General features: G+C 40.2%; 1 protein-coding gene across 1 annotated transcript; it reads right to left on the bottom strand.

Moving 5' to 3' along the window:
- Nucleotides 1–2278: 2278 nt before the first annotated feature.
- On the bottom strand, nt 2279–23271 carry lepr (leptin receptor). Its single transcript, XM_026345218.1, has 21 exons — nt 22882–23271; nt 20198–20255; nt 18810–18862; nt 17537–17764; nt 16168–16297; nt 15327–15517; nt 13118–13272; nt 12337–12475; nt 10797–10957; nt 10584–10683; nt 10390–10489; nt 9010–9224; nt 8643–8797; nt 7877–8027; nt 7666–7748; nt 7244–7457; nt 5413–5619; nt 5224–5307; nt 5013–5109; nt 4474–4549; nt 2279–4376 (listed from the first exon to the last, which is right to left on the bottom strand). The coding sequence occupies exons 2-21, from the start codon at nt 20209–20211 to the stop codon at nt 3462–3464; spliced, it is 3468 nt and encodes a 1155-aa protein (XP_026201003.1). The 5' UTR covers nt 20212–20255; nt 22882–23271; the 3' UTR covers nt 2279–3461.
- Between the last annotated feature and the right edge of the window lie 464 nt (nt 23272–23735).

The following is a 23735-nucleotide window of genomic DNA, read 5'->3' on the forward strand; positions in this document are numbered from 1 at the left end:
GTGAAAGTTTCAAAGACAGTTTCTTCAAATTCAATCACACGGGTTTAATAAGGAGAGTGAAATGGAAGCAAATTAAGCAACAGATTTTTGGCAATTAGAAAATTGATGTGATACATTATCATTAAGCAGAGGCCCATGAAGAAAAGAGATGAAAAAGGATTTTAGCGTTCTTGATGATGAAAATGTTTCTGGACATCATGGAGGTCATAGTAGGGACGTGGAGTAACTGAGTTGCGTGATAGAAATGTAGTGATATTTCAGGAATGGCATCCAAAAATTGTTCAGCTCAAGGGACACAAGCTGGAAGATGATCGGTCGGATATGGTGACACCAGGAATGCTCATGGGGGGATTTGACAACGTGGGAAAGAGGAAGTGACGAGGAGAAAAAGAGAGTAGATTAAATGAACCCACAGTGGAACAAGGCAGGTGTTTTTCTTATTGAACTTTAAACTACAAAAATGCTTATTCTCACTGAAAGGTCATTCACCTCTGCAGTTGTTTAGATTAGATCTTGATGAGGTTAACTCATCACAGCTGAGAGATCAGCTTTCACATGTGCAGCATTTCTTCCACAGGCCGTGGTGTCTCACAGCCTCATTAACTCCCGGGGTCTGAAGATCAGGAATAGTTTCTGCAGTCTGCTAGTCACTTGACCAGACATGACATCACTCTTAGTGCCCAGTTCTCATTGTGGATCTTTGAGATTATGAGTGGAATGTAATTTGTCTGCTCTCCTATTCTTACATTTGTGTCCGATAGCGTTCAAACTGAGATCCCTGAAGTCACCTCACAGTTCAGAAAATAGAGTCCACAATATTCAGGACTATCAACATGCTGTAACTTCTCCACCTCTCTGTTTCCTCTTTCTCTGTTACCATATTTGAACCTAGCACAGCATCAAGCCTCAGTACTTTCAAGCCTCTGTGCCAAAGCCAGCACCATTCTGCACCATCATGTCCTTCTATGGCAAATATAATAGACAAAACAGGGAGGGCCTTTAAGGATACAGCTTTCCAGCCCTCTGATTCTCTCAGTGGTACTTTTCTGACTCCTTGTGGCTGCAAAATGGAAATGCATATAGTTGGAAACACTGCAGGACAATCGTTCTCCCAACAATAATAGTTTGATCTTATTCTTTCAAAGTGAATTTTAGTTGACCAATATCATTTTGTGTTTAGCTCGAGGTGAGTTGAGACATTTGTGAACCTTTAAACAACGGAAGTTTTTGTAGTGAAGGCTGCCTTAATAACAAAAGGCCTGTTGGAGCATGTTTATTCTTTGATTTAGTTTAGAGTGACCTCTAGTGGAATATAACCGCACAAAACTGCAATTATGAGCCATTGCACATAAATCATTGTTGAAGCCAACATATGGTTGTGCATTTTCAAAAAACAACAAACCTTAATTTTGTGCATGTGTGCAGTCTGGTTATAAAATCAATAACAAATGAGCAAAGTATCCCTATTACTTTGCTCTTTTTTTATTTGTCACATACCTAAAAGTACTTCACCGTGCAAGCATCCTCTTCCCACGTGTATATCTGCAGCTCAACCCTCATTGTGAAGTACTGTTTTTGCTTCAAGGCCTCAAGGTGACAGCGTGATATGCATATTTGATGAGGGTGCATGCTTTTGTCTGCTAACATCCAGGATAGATTAACCTCACAGAGAATAATTTTTATGTTTATATGTTTGAATTGAAAAAGAAATGAATGTTTCCATTCACAAGTTTCTCTTGACAATGGAAACACTGATACTCAGACGAGCATTAAGGCATCAGAGAGATTTCTGGTACAGGTCTGATCCTTGATATTTCTGTCAACTTTTGGGTCCATGTAAAAAACACCAGACAGCGGGAAGTCACACTCTCTCTCTCCCACAGATGGTGTGTGTAACCCTGCGGCACTTGGCAAGTTGTTCCTCTATTCGTTCAGGGATGCTGAAAATCTCAATAAAGCCACTATTTGCTGCACAATAAGAAGGATTACGCTGACAATAAAATCACTTGTCCATGTTTTTATAACCGACGTTGGCTCTATATCAAGGAGGAGTTCTACAAAATTTTCTCAGTAACACTGGCGATGATCACATTTAAGACATTGAAGCTGTTCAGTGCACATGTTCATTGTAACATATTTCACTTATCCTGAATTTCTTAATTCTGCATTTGTGCTGTTCCTGCATGTGATCACCTGAAGCCTGTTTTTTTTATTTCAGAAGTTGATCTTTTGTAAGTCTGAACAGTTCACATATCCCTACTAGAGAAACCAGACATAGTCACAATAAATACTTTATTTTCACCATGAAAAATAGACAAAAGCTCAAAATAGACAATTTCTTTCAACCATATTTCCTTTAGTTTTCATTTGTGTCTTCATCCTCTGCTTCAGCTGTATACATTCTTTTGTCTTTTCTTTTACACCCGACAGCAGGTGTTTGTGTTAATGGTCAAACACAGAAAAAATAGATCACATTTCTCACATACTTTGACAACAAAGTCAAATACAATACAGCACAATGTAAAAAAAGACATTCTTTATGTTGGTGGGTGAGTTAGTCCATGTAAATGTTGACAAGAAAGCTGATAACAAAAACCATAAATCCTGTGCCCACCATCCACCATCACCAGCAGCACCTAATCCCCTTCACTTGTAATGATTATCGACTGTTTGTATTTAGTTGCTCCAGTTTTGCCTTCACAGTCAAATGTGCTTTGAGAAAATCAAAACTGCATTCTGTGCATTTGTTTGATTTATTTATATTGAAGCTTCTTTGCTTAACATGAAGCCAAGAGGATGAAAGGCAGCATGTTTTCCACATTATAAAGCAATGGAGCAAATGTATGCACACGCTGCATTCCCCACATCTTTTGGATATGCATTTAACGTGTCCTCACTTTTGTAATATACAGTACAATATGTACAGGATGTTTAAAGTCACAAGATGACTACCTCCCCAATCACTTGCACAGCCTGCCGTTTCTCCACTAAATGCTCCCGCATCTGTAACTGATACTGTGCAAGTGCAACAGCAGCAGCAGCAGCAGCAATAAAGCCTCATAAAGAAAGAAAGAAACATCTGTAAGTGAGGTTTGTGCCCTGCTTGCATGTACAGTGGCAAGAAAAAGTATGTGAACCTTTTGGAATTTTGTGATTTTCTGCATTAATTTCTCATAAAACATTGTTATATCATCTAGAAGACATCATACTCTTGACTTAGATGAAGATCAGATCAGGTTTTATGAGAAATTAATGCAGAAAACTACAGAATTTCAAAAGGTTCACATACTTTTTTTGCCACTGTACGTCTTTTCCCCCCAGAACACTATAGCAGCATTGATTTAAATCCAAGTCGAGGTATTTTTACATTTTCCAGCTCCGCACCTCACTGTGTCTGAGAGGAACATGCAAATCTGCTTTACTGAATCATGACGCAGTGCCCAGCACAACCGCTTCAATGGTCACTGATTTGGTTTGCTATCATGTAGCTGTCTCGTACATGGAACAGTTCTAAACTGTGGCAGGTACATTGGGGAAAAGCCACATGTGGACATCGATGGCAGTTCAGTGGGTTTGCTTGAATCCTGAGGACCCAGCAAAGGGTGTAACTCCACACAACAGTCTTCACTGTTCAAAACCACATTTTTAAGCAGCTCGGTTTTTGTTTCTTCTTCTCGCTGCTCCTCTTCCTCCTCGCTCTCCTCATCCTCTGCTGGATAGTCCATTCCTAGATAATACAAGTCCTTCCTTGTTTTAACGTCCCCTTCATCTTGTTGCTCTGTTTCTGAAAGCTCCTCCACAGAGTTATAGGAGCAGGAGCGCCGCGGGTCCTCCATCTCTCCACCCCTGCAGCTGTCGAGCTCCCACAGGCCGCCGGGAAAAGACCCGGAAATGTCAGAGTTGTTGGCTGAGAAGTTGCCTTCATCACTGGAGCTACTGCCACTACCATCCTTGTAGTTGAGAGGAAGGGGCGACGGCGGCTTTGGATCAGAGTGCAGCACAGAGGCATATGTAACTGAAGACTGGGCAGAGCTGTCCGTGGCGACAGGGAGCTCGTCTGCTGGGGGGTCGACTGGCAGTAACTCATCTATACTTGGGTGCAGCGCAAAGGTAGGGACTCCACCTGGGAGCTCCTCATTCTCCATGAACTGAGTTTGTTCAACTTTTGAGTCGAACCCTGGAGGAGGGGACATGGTCAAGGTAGTTGCTGGATCGGGACTCAGGGACACTAGTGGGGTTTGGATCAAGGCTGTAGTCAGAGCTGAGAGGTCAGCTTTCTCCATTATGACAACAGTAGAGATATTTTCAGAGGGCAGCAGCAGTGGCCAAGCTTGTAGACTTTCTGCAGTTCGGAACAGGTGGTCAAAGGTTTCAACCTAGGGAGAGATGCGATAAACAACTAAGTGAATGTAGTGACGACTGGATGAACTTGCATATCTAATTTGCTGAAAAGAATGCAGTTCTTGCTCTTACCTTTTTGAAGTCTAGACCTTTAGCCCAGGAACACTTGTTTGGGTTGGGAACATCCTTCCACACTAACCTTTTCATCCTGGAAACAAAATGCAACAGATATTTAGTTTGAATTTACGACTTAGGCTCTTTTCATTTTGTCTTTGTTGTATGTTTTGGTCCAGCACCTGCAGACATTGGTTTGGATACTGGTACTGTTTAACCACTAATGTTTTCCCTCCCTTTCACTCTTGCCTCATTTCGCCTCCCACCAGCTAACATCAAGTGCAATTACACCCTGGTGACCTGTTAAATGTCACACTTCTAATTTTTTATGGTCAGTGTCTCTGCTCCCTAAGTTAAATGGCAGCCCAGAGATTACCATCATTTATCAAATCTTGCTTGTGGGGTGGGGAAAATCCCACATCAGTGTATGCCGATGCTTTAGAATTGCTACCAAAAAATCAGAAAACGCAAAAAGCTGCAAAATCTAAGTCAAAAAGTAACATTTGCTGTGATCAGCTTAGGCTGACCATCATGACTTGATGGTTGGTAGCTCTTACTGGTTTTGGGAGATGACCAACGTGACAAGCAGGACGACTGAGAGGAAGGAGATCAGCATCATCAGCATAACGTAGGCTGCAGGGTTTCCTCCGGTGGCTACAACAGGTAGAAAACACACATCACACCTACAGCAGTAATACAATGAGCACATCCCAATTATGCAAACATTTTGATTTCATACTGAAACAGAAACATGAGTAGTGAGCATACCTATAGCGTACACTGCCTCCCCTTCTCCGTCTGCAAACACAGGGTGCAAGTAGAAGCCAAATTCCTCAGAGTCAAAGAAATCACCTGAGAGGATGCACCAAAATAGTTCCAGGTTAGATTTATAATAAAAGCTGGTTAAAGTGAGAAATAAGAAGAGGGCAAGAACAGAAAGGGAAGAGAACATGTTACCTCTCAAATAAACAGGATGCTCTGTGTAGCGAAGTCTGACCCATGTTTCTCCATTCTGGCCTGTGTGCATATCAGAGTCCTGCTGCCTGTGTGGCAACCACTGGACCACCATGAACAGAGGCACAGAGCTGTTGTCCAGCAGGCTCCAGGACAGAGACACACAGGTGGTGTTGATGACCGACACGTGGAAAGAACGCACACTACGGCCTATGGGAAAAAAACAACCAGAGCGGAGCGGAGTCAGTGCAATAAAACGCTCAAGTTGTTTGTGTTCTTTGGATTCAAGTGCTGCATAAACTCAAAGTGAAGTGAATAAAATAAAGATTTCTTCTTGGTTTTGACTGTTTAAGTCTCTAAAAATCACTCACTTGATGATAGCACTTCAAATCAATGAATGTCATCATTATATAATTTTGATAACAGCATGTGCAGTGGCTAAATCAAAAACTGCACCGTGGCTGATAGTAGTGCACAATGAAGATGCTTCTATTTAGAATTACAATTTTGTACATACATTAAAACCTCCAATACATTATTTTATGACCAACTGGGGTGTAGTTTCTTTACACATCCAGCGAATCAATGTAAGTCTTAATTTAGAGTTGTGTTCAATATTGATGCTCCATCTACTGCAAGTGGATATCTGAGTCATTAGCAGCTAAATTAGAGAGACAGTTAACCACACAGTGAGTAAACCCTTACATATACCGCTGTCATCACCATTGTCAATGTAAAATGTTGATTTATAGTCACATTAGGTTCTGTGTCTTTTCACAGTGCACAGGTAACAAATTGAAGGAAATAAATTAGCATGAACTTATAATGCAGAAGCTTCTACACAGGGCACAAGAGCTCACTGAATGATTTACTCAGTATGAAAATAATATGAACCATTACCCTGTAACAGCAACACTAGTTACATCAGCTGTTTGCCAATTTACTGTGCTGCTAGTTTACCGTGAAAGAGCACTGAAAACACACTGTCTCAGGATACAAATAGAAAAATGCCTAACAGCTTTTCTGGAAAGCCATTTTGATTTTGCCAGTTAGCGATTTAATGACAATACCTTTCTCTGCATTATCAGAGACAGGATAGACAAATGTTCCCACATAAACAGCTCTTAATTAAAAATGAACTCCGTTACTTCTGTTGAGTGCATCTAATAGCACATACTGTACGAAACTAACACTCGTGGTAGAGGGGTCTTAATAAGCTCCCCAGATATACACATCTTTGTGTAAAAGGTAAAAATGCATCTAATGTGAGACAAGCTCGTAACGGTAATGAATGGTAGGTAAACTGATGTTTCTGAGAAACATATTATTGAGAGAAAAATAATAATATAGAAAAAAGGAAAAAGAGGTTCACGTGTCTAGTGTGCACATACAGGTTCCTGGAAACTATGAGTATGTGCATATGTTTTTCAGCAGTTGTGATTAAAGCTGACAGCACAACTGTGACTGTGAATGTACAGTAAGCACTGACCATGAATCTGTGAATCATTCATCTCACTGATGAAAGGAACTGTTTTAAGCTCACGTTTGTAGACGTGAATTTCTCAAAATGCAACAGAACTGGAAAATCGCTTTGATGTCTTTACCCGGACAGAGCATCATGTGAGAGAATTTGAATCCTTTCTGTTCTGTTCTCGCTTCTATTTTATCTTGATCTCAATGTGTTGACCTCAGTAAGATTTTATGTCTGAAGCAGAAGTTTCACATTTGTGCAAACTCTAAATAATCATCTCAGGACACAGTTTAATGTATAATGTGCTAACATTGCAATAAATGAAGTTTTATTTACTTTCTGTCACACTTCCACCTCACTTACGTTTAGGCTGCCTGTCCAGTGTCATGATGGTGTTGTTAGCGGAGCTCCCCAAACTATTGTAGGCCTCCACAGTCACAGTGTGAAGCTCCTGGTTCCACTCGAAGCTGTAGGAGGACACGATATCGATCTGCTCCCTCGTAACAGGGCCGTTCATAGTCTGGTGCTGAACAATAAATCCATCCACACAGTAGGAGTGGTCTGATATTGGGAATGGCTGAAAAACAACGTATAATGTTTAAACATGACGATGAGATAAAGGGGTAACTGTTTTTAGAGTCACATTATTCAGGTTGTGGAGTAATCGAGTAATCAAGCTCTGCAAACCGAGGGTTAAGCTACACAGATATTACTACTTAACCAATGAGGTCACCAGACCTGCCCAAATATAAGCATGAAATATGCTAATACATTTTTATGTGTACCTCAAATAGAAGCGTGACATTAGTCTCGTTTCTGTATGGATCGTCTTGAAGAATCCTCCAGAAATCAGGGCCACGCTCAGGAACTGAGGAGGACACATAATATTAAATCACATAACAGCTCTTACCTCTCTGATTCCCTTGGTGATGGAAATGATAATGGAACAGAAAAACAAAGAAAAATTTGATCAGGGCTAGTATTACTGTGTTTTACCTTTGCTTTGTGCGGTGGAGTAAACTGACTCACTCCAGTCGCTCCAGTAGCCAGTGCCGTTGGTGTGCATGCAACGTGCTTGCACCACATACGCACTGCACATGTCGGGCACCGCAACCTCTGCCGACGGGATCCGCACTGGACTCTGGACCTGCAGACATGACATTTTTAGAAACTACAGGAAACTAAATAGGGAAAAAAACGACAGAATATCATCATGATAGGAAATATCTCATCTGCAGAGCACATCTGTTTCCTCCATTCACTGATTCAATGATTTCCTCTTTTTTTTTTTATCATTGTTTTGAGTGAAGGTTGGTCATAGATAATTATTCTATTATGTCCCAACCTCCAATAGAATTTTTCAATCTAAGAAAATATATATGCAAGTCCATGTCAAAGCAGCCTTCTTCATTTAGCTAAATATGACAAGTATTTATATTTACCAGCAGAGTGCTATACCTTTGGGGCTTCGATTTAGTTTTTTCCTGTTATTGTTTAGAGATCAGCTTGTTTCTTAGAAGCAGATACATATTTTTAAAGGTAATTTAATATGAACATAGTCCTGTTTTCATAGTGAAATAAAAAATAAAGAGTAGATTGCTAGTCCTCCGCTGTAATCATCCTGTTTCCTAATTACCCAATAATTATATGTGAATTGATTTTTAGAATAAATAGTTTTACTAAAAGGGCAGCAATTCAAATGATCAGACCAAGCTTTTATTCCATAGTTGATGTTATTAAATCAATAAAAAGACAAGCTCACCTTCCACTCCGGCTGGCCTCTCACAGAGGACGGTGAGTGGTACCGAAACTGACACTGGAGCCCTTCGACGGGCAAAGACGGAGGCTCCCAAGTAACCATCAGGACTCCGCTACTCTGGCTCACTGCCTTCACATTTGAGGGTGGGTCAGGTTTTACTGCAGGGGAAAGAAGAAACAGGACAGTTTTACAGATTTTGATGATAAACTGGGTAAATCTAAAGTAAGTTAACACATTTAAAAAAGTTAAAATCAAATCAAAAAATAAATTCTAAACTCATTATTTGTAGGGATTTCAGAAGGAGCCCTTATAAACCTTGAATGATTGTTGTAGTGGATAGTTGTTCCAATCAAGAATCTGTCTTACTTACCATGATCTATAGGTGACAGGTATGTAGGTTTGGACCTGACAGGGCCCAGCTGATACGGCTCCTCCAGCCACAGCTTGTAGCAGTTCATCCTGAGAGGCTGGATGGTGCAGGTTTCCTGTCTGGACCGAACCTGAAGGCAATCAGGCCCCATCTCCCCGACTTCCTCACCCGCTCTCTCCCTCTCCTCCATCACATCACAGGGCAGGTCGGCCCACCTGGCACGAAATAATACAAAGAAATGTGTAATCTTGTTACCTTTACCCACAAATCATCCTTCACACATTTACATACAATCTGATAAACTGATTAAAAGCCATTCCCACATCGTGCTCTGACTGGACAGCTGTGTAGAGAGAAAAGGGCCAAGTTCTTCACTTCTCTTTCAGCTTGTTATTTTCATTGTTAACAATACTATTTATGGAACTATTCATGTGAGGAATGGCCTCACTTAATGTTTTCCAGGAAAGAGGAAATAACAATGCTGGAAAATGTGTGGCATAATGACAAATACTCAATAACGTCACATTTTAACCCTCTTTACGATGCCACAATTTCATTCCAACCTCATGTGTGAACATTTGGACAACTTTAAATGCTGATTTACAATGTGGTCTGCACACATCTTATTCATACTAGTTCTATCAAGCAAAACCCAAAGCTTATTCACCATCATGTCGATCAGTTGTGCTAACCTTGTACCAAGAAGAACAAAGAATAATCTGAGTTAATCCAACTACAGCTTTAAAATATTATAATATCTCTGGAATAAAAAGAATTAGGAGCAAGGAGAACTGGAGAATTTGTTCATGATGTTGCACAAGAGGCACATCAGCCATCAGCTGGGGACATGGTTGTGGTTTGGCCTTCATATTTTAGAGTCTAGAAACTTGGCACAGCTCAGAGGTCAAAAACATTAATACCAATACTTCATACTGAGCAGGGTTGGGCAAGTATTTCCAGGGTGTTGTGTAGTACATTGTGTTCAGTAACCTCCAGATTTTCAACACACTGAGCTCAGGTTTCAACAGTGTCACAGATTGAAATGGCACTGATATACACCTCACCCGGGTGGGTGTAATGGGCTGTCTGTACATGTACTTTACATGTTTTTATCATCTATCTTACTTTAGGACAATGCAGCTCATTTGAGTGTGATGACACAAACTTTTAACCCCATGAGTCACACAAACAGAGACACGTTTCATACTAAGGTCACGTTTACTGTGATTCACCTATGAACAGATCTGCTGCTTGTGTTCACTACTTCCTTTTTCCTTCATTTCTATCATATCTGTGTCACTAACAAAGCCGCAGACTGTAAAGGCATTCAACAACACTTGACCCGAGAGAAACACGACCATATGGGAAATGCTGCTTTACCTGTATTGAAATTTGGGTTTAGTTAACTGCGTATTTTTCCAGCTGCAGTCCATAGCATCGATGTCACCATTGGTTTCACATGTTATATCAATAGAAGCTCCTGAAACATGTAAGATATGTAAGACAAAACTCAGGAAGAGCGGTACATAATACAATATGCAGCATACATGTATGTAGGTGGTAGAAAAACTCACCCTCTACATAAATCTGGCTGTAAGGGATGCTCCACTCCTGTGTACACCTCAGCAGGTCATACATCCGAGTCTCTGAGGGACGCACTGTGACCTGGCTGACCTGGTTTACATAAGGAAAAGGTCAGATCTATGGGATAACCCTCTTTTCCAAAAATACAGACAAGCTTTTGAGAATGGTCTCATATGTCCTGGAAGGACATTTTCTTTTCTTACCCACTGATTGACTGTGTGGTACTGACTAGGATGAATAGGTTGTTGGAAGTTGAGCACCCAAGCGGCCGTGCTGGCGTTGATGCTGTGGTCATTGAACACACAATACACTGTAACGTTCTCCCCTGGTCGTGCCACCACTGTGTCAGGGATGTAGCTCACAGCTGCACACACAGAAGGAAAAAGACATGGTGGGATGTTATTCAAAGAAAATGTTTTGTGACAACAAGCATCTCTCTTCTTCTTACTGCTTTTATACTTTTCATAGAATCTCTTTTCTTCAGTAACGGACAAAAAGATAAACGAAAGGGGACAAAAAAACAAAGACCTCCAGTGGAACAAACATCTGAGTCATTCTCATTCATCCACAATCTTAATTTTATAAAAGAAAAAAGTTTTGTTCAGGGACAATCAACTTTTTTTTTTTGTTGTTGTTGTAGTTTGAAACGGGGTCTGAACTTAATTCAGGATGACGGCTCGAGGGTCTTTATCTAAACACCTCCTCAGAAGAACCAGCCAAAACATCTGCGTTGACTCAGCAAAAAGAAGTGACTCTCATGTGACTCAGCGAAGTGAAGAGCTCAACAAAAGCAAAACTATAGAAAACTAAAATGAAATTGTTTCAGGTTTTTAACTTGGTGAATATTAAAGTAGTCATTTTTTACTGCTGCCTTATTAATACTCAGTCATACGTACATTTACTTGACTTCATTTGCTTTGCTGTTCATGTAAAACTTCCCGCAATCATTAGGAGGCTCCAGTAAAAGCAGTCTGATGCACTGTTTGAAGCCCTGAGGCTGATTAAAATTTTAATTAGCAGGACATAAATTACCAAACGGCCAACACTACCAATGTATTTATTGTTTTTAATTCTGTCATTTGGAGTGTGCAAACAACTCTCTCAGTTTTCAATTCCAAGCGTCTTTGTTTTTAATTTACACATACGCTGCTTGTGACATCTTTCTTTTTTCCAAGCCATTGCTCTACACCATACTATTAGACACTAACTATAACCTCTAATTCTATTATGGAAATGTGTTCATCGATGGTTCAGACTAATGAGTTTCACTCGAATGGTTTGGCACTGACATAAATCCACCTGAGGTGAGTAATTGAACCTTTTTCAGTCCTCACCTTAAGGACATGAAAATGTGAATGGATTATAATTAACCAGCCAACTTCATTGCCAAGTGATGAAATGGTAGCTTTTTACTTTTAGTGTTAGGATCATTGAATACCCAAAGAGGAACATTCAATATGTTAATCTTGACTGTAAGCTTTTCTTTTTGAGAGAATTTGTTGAAAATCCTGTATACAACTGTCTCCAAAATGCTTTTAGCTGTGTGTGTCATGCGATACAAATTTAACTTTAATAACTACATGTTTCATAGCAGCATAAACTTCCTAAACGACAGTAAAATGTTCCCACTGCGGGACGAATAAAGGTTTATCTTCAAATATATGAATGGCAGCTGATGTCTTTTGTCTTGCAGGTATATTGTCATAAACCAAAATACTCTCAAGGGAAGCGAATGGTTCTTACTTTGCAGGAAGATGTGGTGGGTTTCACTCCAGTCGCTCCATAGCGGAGGCTCATACGGGCCGGAGCTGCGCACCTGGATGGTGTAGTTCAACCTGGGTTTAAGATTCAGGGACAATCTGGGCTCTTCGGCCGCAAACATCTGGACACAACATAGAGGGAATAAACACACAGACACATCTAACTGCTGAATAAGGTTTTATTATTCTAAGAAAATCTATCATGATTATCATTATATTAGGATTGATGGCAGAGGTCATTGTTGTCTCATCAAATGTACAGTAAACATAATGTAAACTACTTTAAAAAGCGACTTAAAGGCTATTTTATCTCCTTAATATTCACTCTAAATTTCCTCATTAGACCATAAAGCCTCTGCTGAACAATGAGTAGACTGTTGCTAAGTATACGGTGGGAGCTGACTGTGAACACAGCACCACACTGAATAAACACATCACCTTCAGTGGAAATTTGTGTTGCGAATCGGCAGCACTGCTGCAGTGATGAGAACAGAAGTGGATTCATGACTCGAGGCATAATGTGTAAGATTCTCTAACGCATCATAAATATGTCCTGAGCTCTGAAAAACACGATGTAACAGACACAGTTTCTACATCACCGTGCACAGGCTTGACATTTTGTACTCCAATTTCTTTTTATAAGCCTAAATGTGGACCTACATGGTTGTATCAGCAACAAACTAAATCATTTGATTCATTCTTCAGGCCAATTTTTCACTGTCTATACTATATGAGAGGTTGTGACGGGTTAGTGCAGTGCTTACCTGCCAGACTGGATGAGTGCTGTTAGAGGAGTATCGCACTTCATATCTCAGGGACCCAGCATCAGCCGGCGAGTCGGATGGGTCGGCCCACTGTAAAATCAGCTCTGCCTCAATAGTCTGAATGTGGGAAAGGTTGACTGGGGGACTTGGTTTCTCTGTAAAAAAAGAAAAATCTAATCAAAACCTGTAGCTGGAGTTATTTTCATATAAATCATCTGTGGTGTATACAACCTTATGTTCATACTAGCGAGACTTATATTTATTTTCATTCACACTGAAGTGAGACAGGCGTAGCACCGCACATAACAAAGATGTCCCAGTTCAACCATCAATTATGACAAATACAGCCTGAGATAATTGAGTCTCATAAAACCACAAAGAGGCCCACAGGGGGAGGAGAGATTGCTCAGCATTATGAATCATAGCTTAGTTATTTATTTTCCAGACTACTCTCATGTTATGGGTAAAGAACTGTACACCAGTCTTAGATCTAAGAATTCATTTATACCAAAAAAAAAGTAAAAAAAAAAGCAACAGCAGCAACATAAACCATGAATAATAGATTTAGCTGTTTTGCATTTTTTATTTTATTACTACTGTGAACTGTTTTGATAATTTGTTAAGATGATTTATTTACTTATTTAAGCAATTAAAATATGCTAAATGTTTTGATGGTGCAATATTGTCATTTTCAGACATTCAGCACTATTAAATTACTATACTATTACTAGATCATTGTACATACTATTACATACATTATTCAGATTTAAATGTCCCTCCAACATGGTTCTTGTATCTTTAGATGTATACAGTATGTGTGTCTTACAATGTGTGTGTGTGTGTATATAGTAGCTAAATATCTATTGCCCTTCAGTACTTGAGTATATGTTCACTAATAAAACAGGGACGACATAGGGTCAGTACTCAGCTTCTGTTCTGCTCTGACAGTTTAACTGAGGAGGTCAGGTTGAACAAACGCAGAATGTAAAGTCCTTGTCTATCACTGTGGAGATTTCACAGCACAGATGTGGTCTCTCTTTCTTACACACACACACACACACACACACACTCTCAAGGCCAAGGCCCAGCTGCTCTCAGCTTTATTCCAGTCACGTCTGCCAGTCACAACAGAATACATCTTTTTATCTGTCCAGCTTCATCAATTTGAAGTTGGATTCACTAAAATGTGGTGCATTAACAGTAAAGGTCTGCATCATCGTCATACAAGGATGAATTTATTCTTGGTGCATTAATGCTGATAACTGAAAGACTTCCAGAAAAAAGGTGAATGCTACGAACATGCATATTTGATGACTTACTGGAATGTATTTAAAGATTTTACAGTTATGTGTGGCCTTACCTAATTACTTCAAAATGCCTGGTGTAAATTAAGTGGCTTTTCAAAAGCTTTAGTAGATCTCTTAGAAGCTTTTGGCATTCTGCTTCATGGACTGCCAAAAGGATAAGGCTGATAAAGATCTGTTTTGAGTTGTTGTTGTTATATGAATCTAAAAAAGTGGTTAGTTACAATTCATCGAAACTCTAGCGATTTATGGAAATCAGAACCAACCTCATCACAGTCATAACTAAAGAGAGTTAGTAGAGACTGGCCTGTCTTGTGCAACCACCTCACTACAACCAATAGTTTCATTTTTATTGTTAAGCAACATCTAGTGGTAAACCTTCTAGTGGCCGCAATGACTATGAAACCTAACTTTAACAATGACTAGATTTTTGGAGTGAAAGTAATCCCATGATTCTGTTCTGATGCAACACAATTTTTTTGAATGAATGAAGCCCTGCTTTTAGAAAGGAAAAGTTGCTAGTGAGGAGGTGGTTGGAGGGAGGTGAGGGGAAAAATGTGAAGGAATGTGAAAGTGCAGATCCAGACAAGAGTCCCGTGTGTGGTTACATTTAGACAAGAAAAGCACTTTGGTTACGGTTGGAGAAATTCTGTGGAGTTTTTTTTTAAGTTGAATAAATGTGTGTTTAAAGTTACTGTGAACTTTTTCTCCATTAGGCCAGACCACTTTCTCTTCTCTAGCCTTAAAAAGGACTGTGAGTGCCTAAATACAACCGTAAAAAGTTAATAACATTATAGTCATCATTATATGGATTTTTTATTTATCTAATAAATACGTTATATAGCAACAAGCCCCAATAGTGAAGATGGGAAAATTAGTGAGTTTATATATTCACCCATTCTTACCAGGTCGAGCAGGACTCCTAAGTAAAACTGGTGGGGCGACAGCATCCGAAATACTGACGGTCACCACAGTAACAAGGTTTGTTGTATTGCCAAGTGCGACTGAACACATGAAGGAATCTACCGCTTCACAGACAACTGGATTATCGTCTGCGTTTGGCCCATTGTTTACCCCTGAGTCATCTTTCTGAGACCTGGAAATGAAAACAAAATATTTTATTAGGTCTGATCAGCACAATGTGTGGAGACATGTGAAGGGAGAACATGACATGAAAGCTAGACGCTCAATCTGTGTGCCAACTTGAACAGACTTGAGAAAACGTGTTACTCCTGCACTGATGTGATTTTCATGTTTCAAAGCAGTAAAATTACATTTTTGCTTCATTGTTTTTTCCTTTTACAGCAAATTAAGTCATTTGTGCCATGTCAAATTAAATAATTTTTTAAACTTCCCATTTGTAACTTATGGTAATGTGGTTTTCTGTAGGTTGGAAACTACTGAAATTCTTTCTAACATATTTTATTTTACATTTCCTCTTTTTGGGACAGTTATATAGTGTGATTTACTGCCACATACTACATAACAGCTGCAATGCAACATAATGTCTGGCATGTCTTATTAAGCACGTGATAGATAGCTGGTCGCTGGTCGCTGGTCTCTTCCTCTCCTCCACAATAGAGCCCTGGAGCCAGCATGATATCACGCAGCTTTTCCTCTGCTGATCAAAGTAAACACACACATGCTTAACCTCCCACTGTGCAGCCGGGAAAGGTTCATATTAGACACACACACCGATTCACACGATGTGAGCAGCACGACAGGACGGCACGGCTGCATACTCACAACAAACGCTGTAAGCTGATCGCCATCAGAGCAGCATCCAGCGTGTCTGACGGTTGGCTGTGAGACTGGAGGTCACACGTTACTTTTTCCCAGTTTTCATCAATTCTGCACAGTATGTCCAAACAGGTGCCTGACAAGAAATTACATTTGCATTTTAGTAGTACTGTCAGTGCCATCTCCAGATGTCATGTACACCAGTTGACCTTTTAATAAAAGCTTCTCAGAAAAACTATAAAATATTCTGAGAATAAAATCGCAGAGTGAATTATAAGCCATGAAGCGTGTTAATTGACTTAGTCAGAACTCATAATACTTGTACTAGTGCTCAAAGCAGCAAAAGGGATGAATGAAATACTGTAGGTATGAATAACATGTAAACAAGAATGAGCAACATGTTGACCTGGCGGGTGTGTTTGTGTGTTTGTATGTCTGTGTGTACCAGGAGTCAAATCCCACTTCTGATTGTCAATAGGCCCTAAAAAGCAATCAGTAGGCAGAGTGCAGGCCTTTAGCTTCTCTATTTAATTATCACTGCTGAGACACAAGGCTGCAAGGTTCAGCTAATCGCCATTGATTCGAATGCGTCACAGCGCCTCATGGATCGATGCGGACAAACGAATCCTCATCACCTCCTACATGTCTCAATGTTGCCTCAACTCCACCTTCACCTCCACGCTCATAATATTAAGGGAGCGTTTTATAATTATGACTCACTTGAACTCGCTCCCATTTGCTTTTTAAACTCCGTGACCGTCTTACTATCAATGCCTGCTATAACACAGCAGCGCTGCACTACTTCTGGTGGCAGAAGGGCGAACTGCACATTTGTGGTTGTTGTGCTGGCTGATAAAAGGACGAGGGAATCCTTGTGAGCCGTACAATCTTGTGAATTGATCACAGCACTCACGGCTGCTCGCCCTGACGAAAAGCTCAGAGGGACGCCAGCTAAAAAGCCATTAAAGTGTAATGAGTCTATCAGGCTGATCTTTGGGGGAGGCTCTGTCATACAAACCCCGCTGTTTGTTCTGATTAGCAGAAGCCACATCATACAGCTACTCTGTTGCTACTTGGGATCTCAAGTGTATCATTCACATGTTTCATGTAAACTGAACTAGTAATACTTTGTGTATGTACTCTACATCTTGCGTGAGGTCAAACATGAACATCAGGAAACTATCAGCAGCACCAGTGGGCCTTTGTGTATGTACTCGTACAGCACAAAGGGAGCAATTAACAAGCCTTGACAAGCTGATGAAGACGCAATTCAACATTTCTCTTGCAATGTGCACAGCATCTCTGTGGTAAATGTTTGTTTTACCCAACACAACAACCTGTACGATACAGTATATGATTAATTGAAAACTCTTACTGCCAGAGGGCTGATGAGGGTGTGATTCAGTTGTCAAGCTCCTGAAGATGCAGCGGGGATTGTGTGGGAGGTTTGATTCAGAGCGGTTTGTCTTTGGTGCATGTGTGCCGTCTCCCTCCACAACGAGGTGGGCTGAAGGTGAGTCACAGCACAACTCATCCTGCCATGGGAGGTCCAGGATACCTCCCTGGAAAGAGGCTCCCTCCTCAGGCTCCAAACCATAAGCACCTGCTCACAGAGAGAGAAGTTTAAATGTTTATATAAATTACATATACATTTGTCATAAATAAATGTACACAGTGATATCTAATCTTTTTCTTCAGAATCTGTACACGTATGTATTGTATGTTTAATAAAATAACATTTTGTCAAGTTACAAGTTTCATCATACATCAAGAACATTTTGAGACTTTTTGCTTTGCTTTGTTTCTGTTCCCCAAAACCTTATGCAATATCAACGGCTCTGGAACATCTTGCACAAAGACCTTAGTGAAAATGACATGTTATCGATTTGGGCCCAGGTGAAAGACATTTTGGTGGTTTGACGGCTGGTGGAGGAGTTTGACAGCTTTCATTCTGGCAACTGCAGCTACATGTGGGAAATCCCCCCAATGTAACACAATTAGTCTCTCAAGAATACAAAGCCGCTGTGTGCTGTGCATCAGAAGATTATAGGACCTGTGTTGAGTGCAACCTTAACGTTAATTCATGAATATTTGATGTCAGCTGTTACTCTTTGATTCACTTTGACATTTTTGTTTTCCCATAAGCTCTAATGTACAAGACTGTGTCATCTGTATAAAAATGTATGTTTATGAAATGGATATAGATAATGTTTTACAAAACAGACGGTACTTATGGAGGAACAAAGGTGGCCCCAAAACAGAATCCCAATTAACCCCTTCAGAGATAATTATTAGAGCCTCGTGTCTAATATTAAGGCGAGAACAGAGAACAACACAATCAAAGGTTTTAGGTGTTGATGCCTCGTCTGTTCCTGTCAAATAACATCAATGTCACACCCAAACCCACACAAACCAAAATCTAACTGAACTTTGATATAGTTGAAATCATTTTGAGTTTATATATTGGAGTTAATATCATCCCCTAGCACATTCAAGTGCCTATGAAACACTGCCTTTGGAGTGTTTGAAACACAGGACGAATTCTGAATAATCTAAAATCTATCCCTCAAAAGAAAACTAGTACAAGCTGGAAAAAGACATCCTACAAGCTGAGAGGTCACATCTGGTGTGTTGGAGATAGCACTCACCATAGGACACCAGGAAAATATGCATCAGGACTGTCAGCACTACAGACCGAACCCTGTAGAAAAACAGAGAAGAGATAAACAATGGGTGAATGTATAGAGAGACTGTAGAACAAATAAAACTGATAGAAACTGTGTGAGAAAACAGACAGAAGACAGATCTTTAGTCAGGTATGGGACACTAAAGTATTCACTTTTTCATATGCTTTTATATTTTTTGCTAAATGTCATAAGAACCATGTTGCAGCAATGTGAAAATCAGGAATGACTTCTCTGTTGTCAGTTAGTTTTTGTTTTTTTAGCTGGAAATCGAGTGGATCCTGGAGTGTTCATGCCTAATGCTATAACAATGAATGATTATCTTATAATCTTATCTTATTAAAATTATTACAAAAGAACAGGTGTTATGGGAAAGCAGTGGGGAGTGTGCCAACCAAACAATCCGATGCCAACTGCAGTGTGACACAGTTACACAGAACAGTGGAGGAACCGGTGGAACAGCTTCTGTACACATGTAATGACTCATCTGATACAGAGTCGCGCTTGTGAAGCATTGTGACACCAGACCTTGGTCAGCAGTTCACAGTAACGGTCGGTACTGGGAGACAAAAAGTCGGTGTCTGCTGATGTTCATTCTAGAGCAGTGGATCCCAGTCTTTTTGTCTGGTGAACTCAAGTGCACGTCAATATAAACCAGATGAGTTCATTTAAACAGATTTTCATCTGGGTGTTGCACAACAAGTCTCACACAACTGCAGAGGTGCCTCCTAGAACACACAAACTCTACTTGGAAATCACTTCCATAGAGTACAGATTAGTCTGTGTAGTAGACTGAGGTGACTAACTCTTCTGTCATCCTTCTGTGACTGACATCTCACTTGTAAACCCACACATTAACGTTGTTCGAGGTTTACTTCTTAACAATGAGAACATCACCTGTTGCTAAGAAATAAGTTCAGGATTCTGCAGAGTCTGCTCCATGTATAGATTATGTATGAAAATATGACAGAAACAATAGAAACAATCATCATTGTGTCATTCATTTATGTCCCTGAAATCCTCTCGCTGCGTCTAAAACATAATCTCAGTAAAAGATGTGTTCTTGCCACAAAGACAATAAAGACACTTTCACAGCTTCAGACTGACAGACAGTAAATGCTGCATTCATATAATTACAATGAATTACCGTGTTGCTATTCCACTGGTCCTTTGAAAGCTGAACAAGTGTTATTTTTCTCCTCAAATCAAAGTCACAAACAGCATCAGACAAGTGTTTCAAGACTGAAAGCTTCATCTGTAGAACGGGGGACTTCCCACCATGAACAATCCAAACATTCGTCCTTTCACAGAAAGGAAATTCAACTCATCTCACTAATGGCAGATATACTTACATTGTAGTTGTCATAGTATGAGCATGGCCTAGCTGGGCTCTGGCTGGGATGAATCTTACTGAGGAGGAAGAAGAGAGAAAAGGAGGTTTTCAGAAGCTTCCTGTGGTCATGGAAGTCAATTAAATCACACAGGAGACCTGTTTCGTAAAAAGGAATAAATCAGGCTAACAGGGCATAAATGAGAAAAACAAACTTAAAATTCTTGGCAACAGTAGAACCATCAGATTTTTTCTAGTAGGTATTAGATATTCAAAGGCTTTCTCAGTCACATCCTATTTCAGAGGCAGATGTCTCGCTGATAGAAGCACGTCCCACTCTCCTTTCCCTTCACTGATAAAAAACCCCACAGCTGATGCTCATTCAAGAGAAAGCAAATTTGCCATGCAGCATGAGAAAGGAATATAATCACTCCTGTATTTTATCTAGAGGTCAACATGGGACAGAATTATTTTACAGCAAACTGCGGTTAGATAACTGTGCTACTGTACTGTTTGTTTTTTTGCTTAACCTTTCAACCTCTCATTCCTCTCATAACCATACTTCACCATACAGTGCTTCTCACTCACTATAAACGTATAAATTATTTATGTTGGGCTTCCTTCTGATTGAGATTGTGCTTTATTAGAAAGCTCGTCTCTGCTTGTGTTTGTGCCGAACTAGAACAGCGAGGCAATAAATGAATACGTGACCACATCTATTAATTCATTGATATGCTAGACCAAGACAAACACACAGCATGCGGTCAAAACAGCACCGTGTGTGTGTGCATGTGTGTGTGTGTGTGTGTGTGTGTGTGTGTGTGTGTGTGTGTGTGTGTGTGTTCATGCTCATGCCAGGAACTGAGTATAATCAGCCGATCTTTTGCAAATCAATCTGAAAATGTGTTGCGAAACTTAAAGGTGCTGTCAGTGTGTACAGTGGGTGCGTCACCCAGGGATTGGCATAAAATGTAATAAATAAATAAAGACAGATACTTGAGTCCGGGATGTAAAGTAGTGTAATGGAAAAGAAAAGCTGTGCAGCTTCAGAGCTCTACCTCCATATTGTAAAGTGCACAACTGTCACCACCGTCAGGTGTAAAAAAACAAAGCCTACTGACTAACAGCATTATCTCATGTAAAAAGTAAAAACATGTTATTGTTGTGCTCTGTTTCTGCTACTTATCTATAAATACATCTCTGGGGTTTGTCTTTACCTGGAACAGAAACTTCACAGAATATATTTTTACACATGAAATATAAACGTTTGTGTTATTTTGCTGTTATTTTTGCCTTTTCTCAGGTTGTTGTTTAACAGGATTAATATGAAATAATATAAAAAATATAACATTGCCGCCAAGTAATCCCACTCACTGATCTGCAACACCGGCTACAAATGCTTACTTTACATATTAATAGGATAGATGTCACAGTATAAAATCCATCACAACATCTCTGATACATTCACACAGACGTGACAGAAATGTGTTAATATCATGAACTAGTTTAAATCCACTCTTACCTTGAGCACTGAGCACTGGTTTATTTTGACTAATTGAGCAAAACTAAACATTTCCTTGACCCAGCTCCTCAAATATGAGTTTTTACAGCTTCTCTTTGTCTTGAACCTAAACTGGGTTGTCGACTTTTGGTTGGGCAACAGAATTTGAAGATATCTTCTTAGGCTTCGGGCATTTTCAGATATTTATTGAGATGATGTGAGTAACTGATTGTTATGAGAGAGTCAGTGAGATGTTCCCAAGGCGAGAACAAGCAGGGCGTGAGACCAGCCACCAGGATATGACAGATGAAGCAAAGCAGCAGTGGCAAGGGGTTGATGAACTGTCGACACCATCGAAAAGAGGATCCATGTCCAGTCCAGCCTCATAAGATCTCATGTGTGTGTCAAGTAAGGCGAGTGGAAGTCAATAACCCAGATTTAAAGAAAAAATGCTTATCTGTTGCTATTTTTATCTTGAAGCTGTGTTTTGTTATAAAAATTTCAATTTCCAATCCCAAACTTCCTCATCTCAGAGTTGTGCACCACACATGCAGAACAACACATCTCCAAACAAGACCTCGATTGTTTCCCATTCTCCGGTTTCCTCATCACTTTGGAAACAATTTGTTAGATCGGGACATGAAACAATTTTCCAGTTGCAAGGGAAATCTTGCCCCTTGGCAGTGAGTCCTCCGGGGACTCCACCTTGCCAGCCATTCATCCTGGTCTGAGTCACTCCTTGCCGGTGCAGCGCTGCTATGCACGGCGGCGCGCTGGGGCTTGTTTCCCTCCCATCAGCAGCCACAGCAGCAGCACCATACTTCACCAAACACAGGGTGCGCACATAACCACAGAAATACCACACACGTGGAGTAGGAATTGATAAAAGTGAGTGTTTCCTGCCCCAACATCAATAAAGGAAAACAGGCTATAATAAAAAATAATAATACAGTTGATGTGTGAAACTTTAATATGTGGAAGAAGATCCTGTCGTGTCAGGTATGGTCTATTATAGTTAAATGCCTGATTGACAGGAGGCAAAACGCAAAATAGATCATGTAAAAACATCCGAGCTGTCAGTTGAACTGAGAGTGGGTGAGTAATTTCCCATGTCAGTGTGAAAAGGAAGGAGGAGAAATGTCATGATGTGGGTACAAGAAAGTGAGAGTGATGATGAGTGATAATAAAAATGAGACTTTTCTTACATGGCTCCTGAAGGTTGGTGCAGGTTTCTTGTCCAACTCTCCTTCAGTCCGAGTTCATTCAGGTGAGTTTATATCCTCACTGACGCCGAGAGAAGAGTCTGTGGCCGAAGCTGGGATTTGAAGACTTCCCCAAATGAATCGGTTTCTCTCTGTCTCTCTCTGTCACATTGCAGCTGTTTCCTCCACGTAAACCTCAGCTCGGCTTCCCGGAGTAAAGAGACTGACGAGCGGAGAGAGGAGAGAGGAGAGAGACGCTCCGACGCACCACAGCGGCCAGCCCACCGCGGGGCGTTCAGGGGCACCTACGGAAATCCTACGCTTGTTGCCATCCGGTCGCGAATTGCTCAAAGCCACCTCGTTCATCCGTGCATTTCCTCAAGTTAAGTTTCGGCACACGTTTGAGCTATGCTCCCTGAGTATTTATGTATGTTGGCGTGTAAACTAGACTCAGTAGAACAGGTTAAACACATCAGTTCCCACCTGATGTGAAGTACAGTGCCAGGCCATGTTTGAAAAGCAAACTAAGGTGCAGGGGTAGAAAGTATTGCTTAACTGAGAATATTTATATAATAGGTCACTGTATTCAAATAAAATGTTGGTGCACAATGAAATGCATTTGATGAACACATTTACAATGAACATTGCCATATGTGACATATGTGGTAAATCAACCTATAGTTTATGATGCTGTTTTAAAATGTTACGGACCAGCAACTACAACACGTTAACCTAATGTAAATAAATGGCAGCCTTAATATTCATGTATCATCTTTTTTTTGTCTAGATTTTAAGGATATTCATCCAGCCATTCATCTTAATTCACTTTCTCTTGTGCAAGGTCAAAGGGGAGAAGA

This window comes from Anabas testudineus, chromosome 4 (assembly GCF_900324465.2).
Source record: "Anabas testudineus chromosome 4, fAnaTes1.2, whole genome shotgun sequence".
NCBI classification, from domain to species: domain Eukaryota; kingdom Metazoa; phylum Chordata; class Actinopteri; order Anabantiformes; family Anabantidae; genus Anabas; species Anabas testudineus.

What these genes read in the sequence shown, in the direction of transcription:
- lepr (XM_026345218.1), bottom strand. An exon ending in CTCCACCGCACAAAGCAAAG is followed by an intron (nt 7,749 to 7,876) that starts GTAAAACACAGT and finishes TGTCCTCCTCAG; the next exon opens with TTCCTGAGCGTGGCCCTGAT. An exon ending in TTGGTCATCTCCCAAAACCA is followed by an intron (nt 4,550 to 5,012) that starts GTAAGAGCTACC and finishes TTTTGTTTCCAG; the next exon opens with GATGAAAAGGTTAGTGTGGA.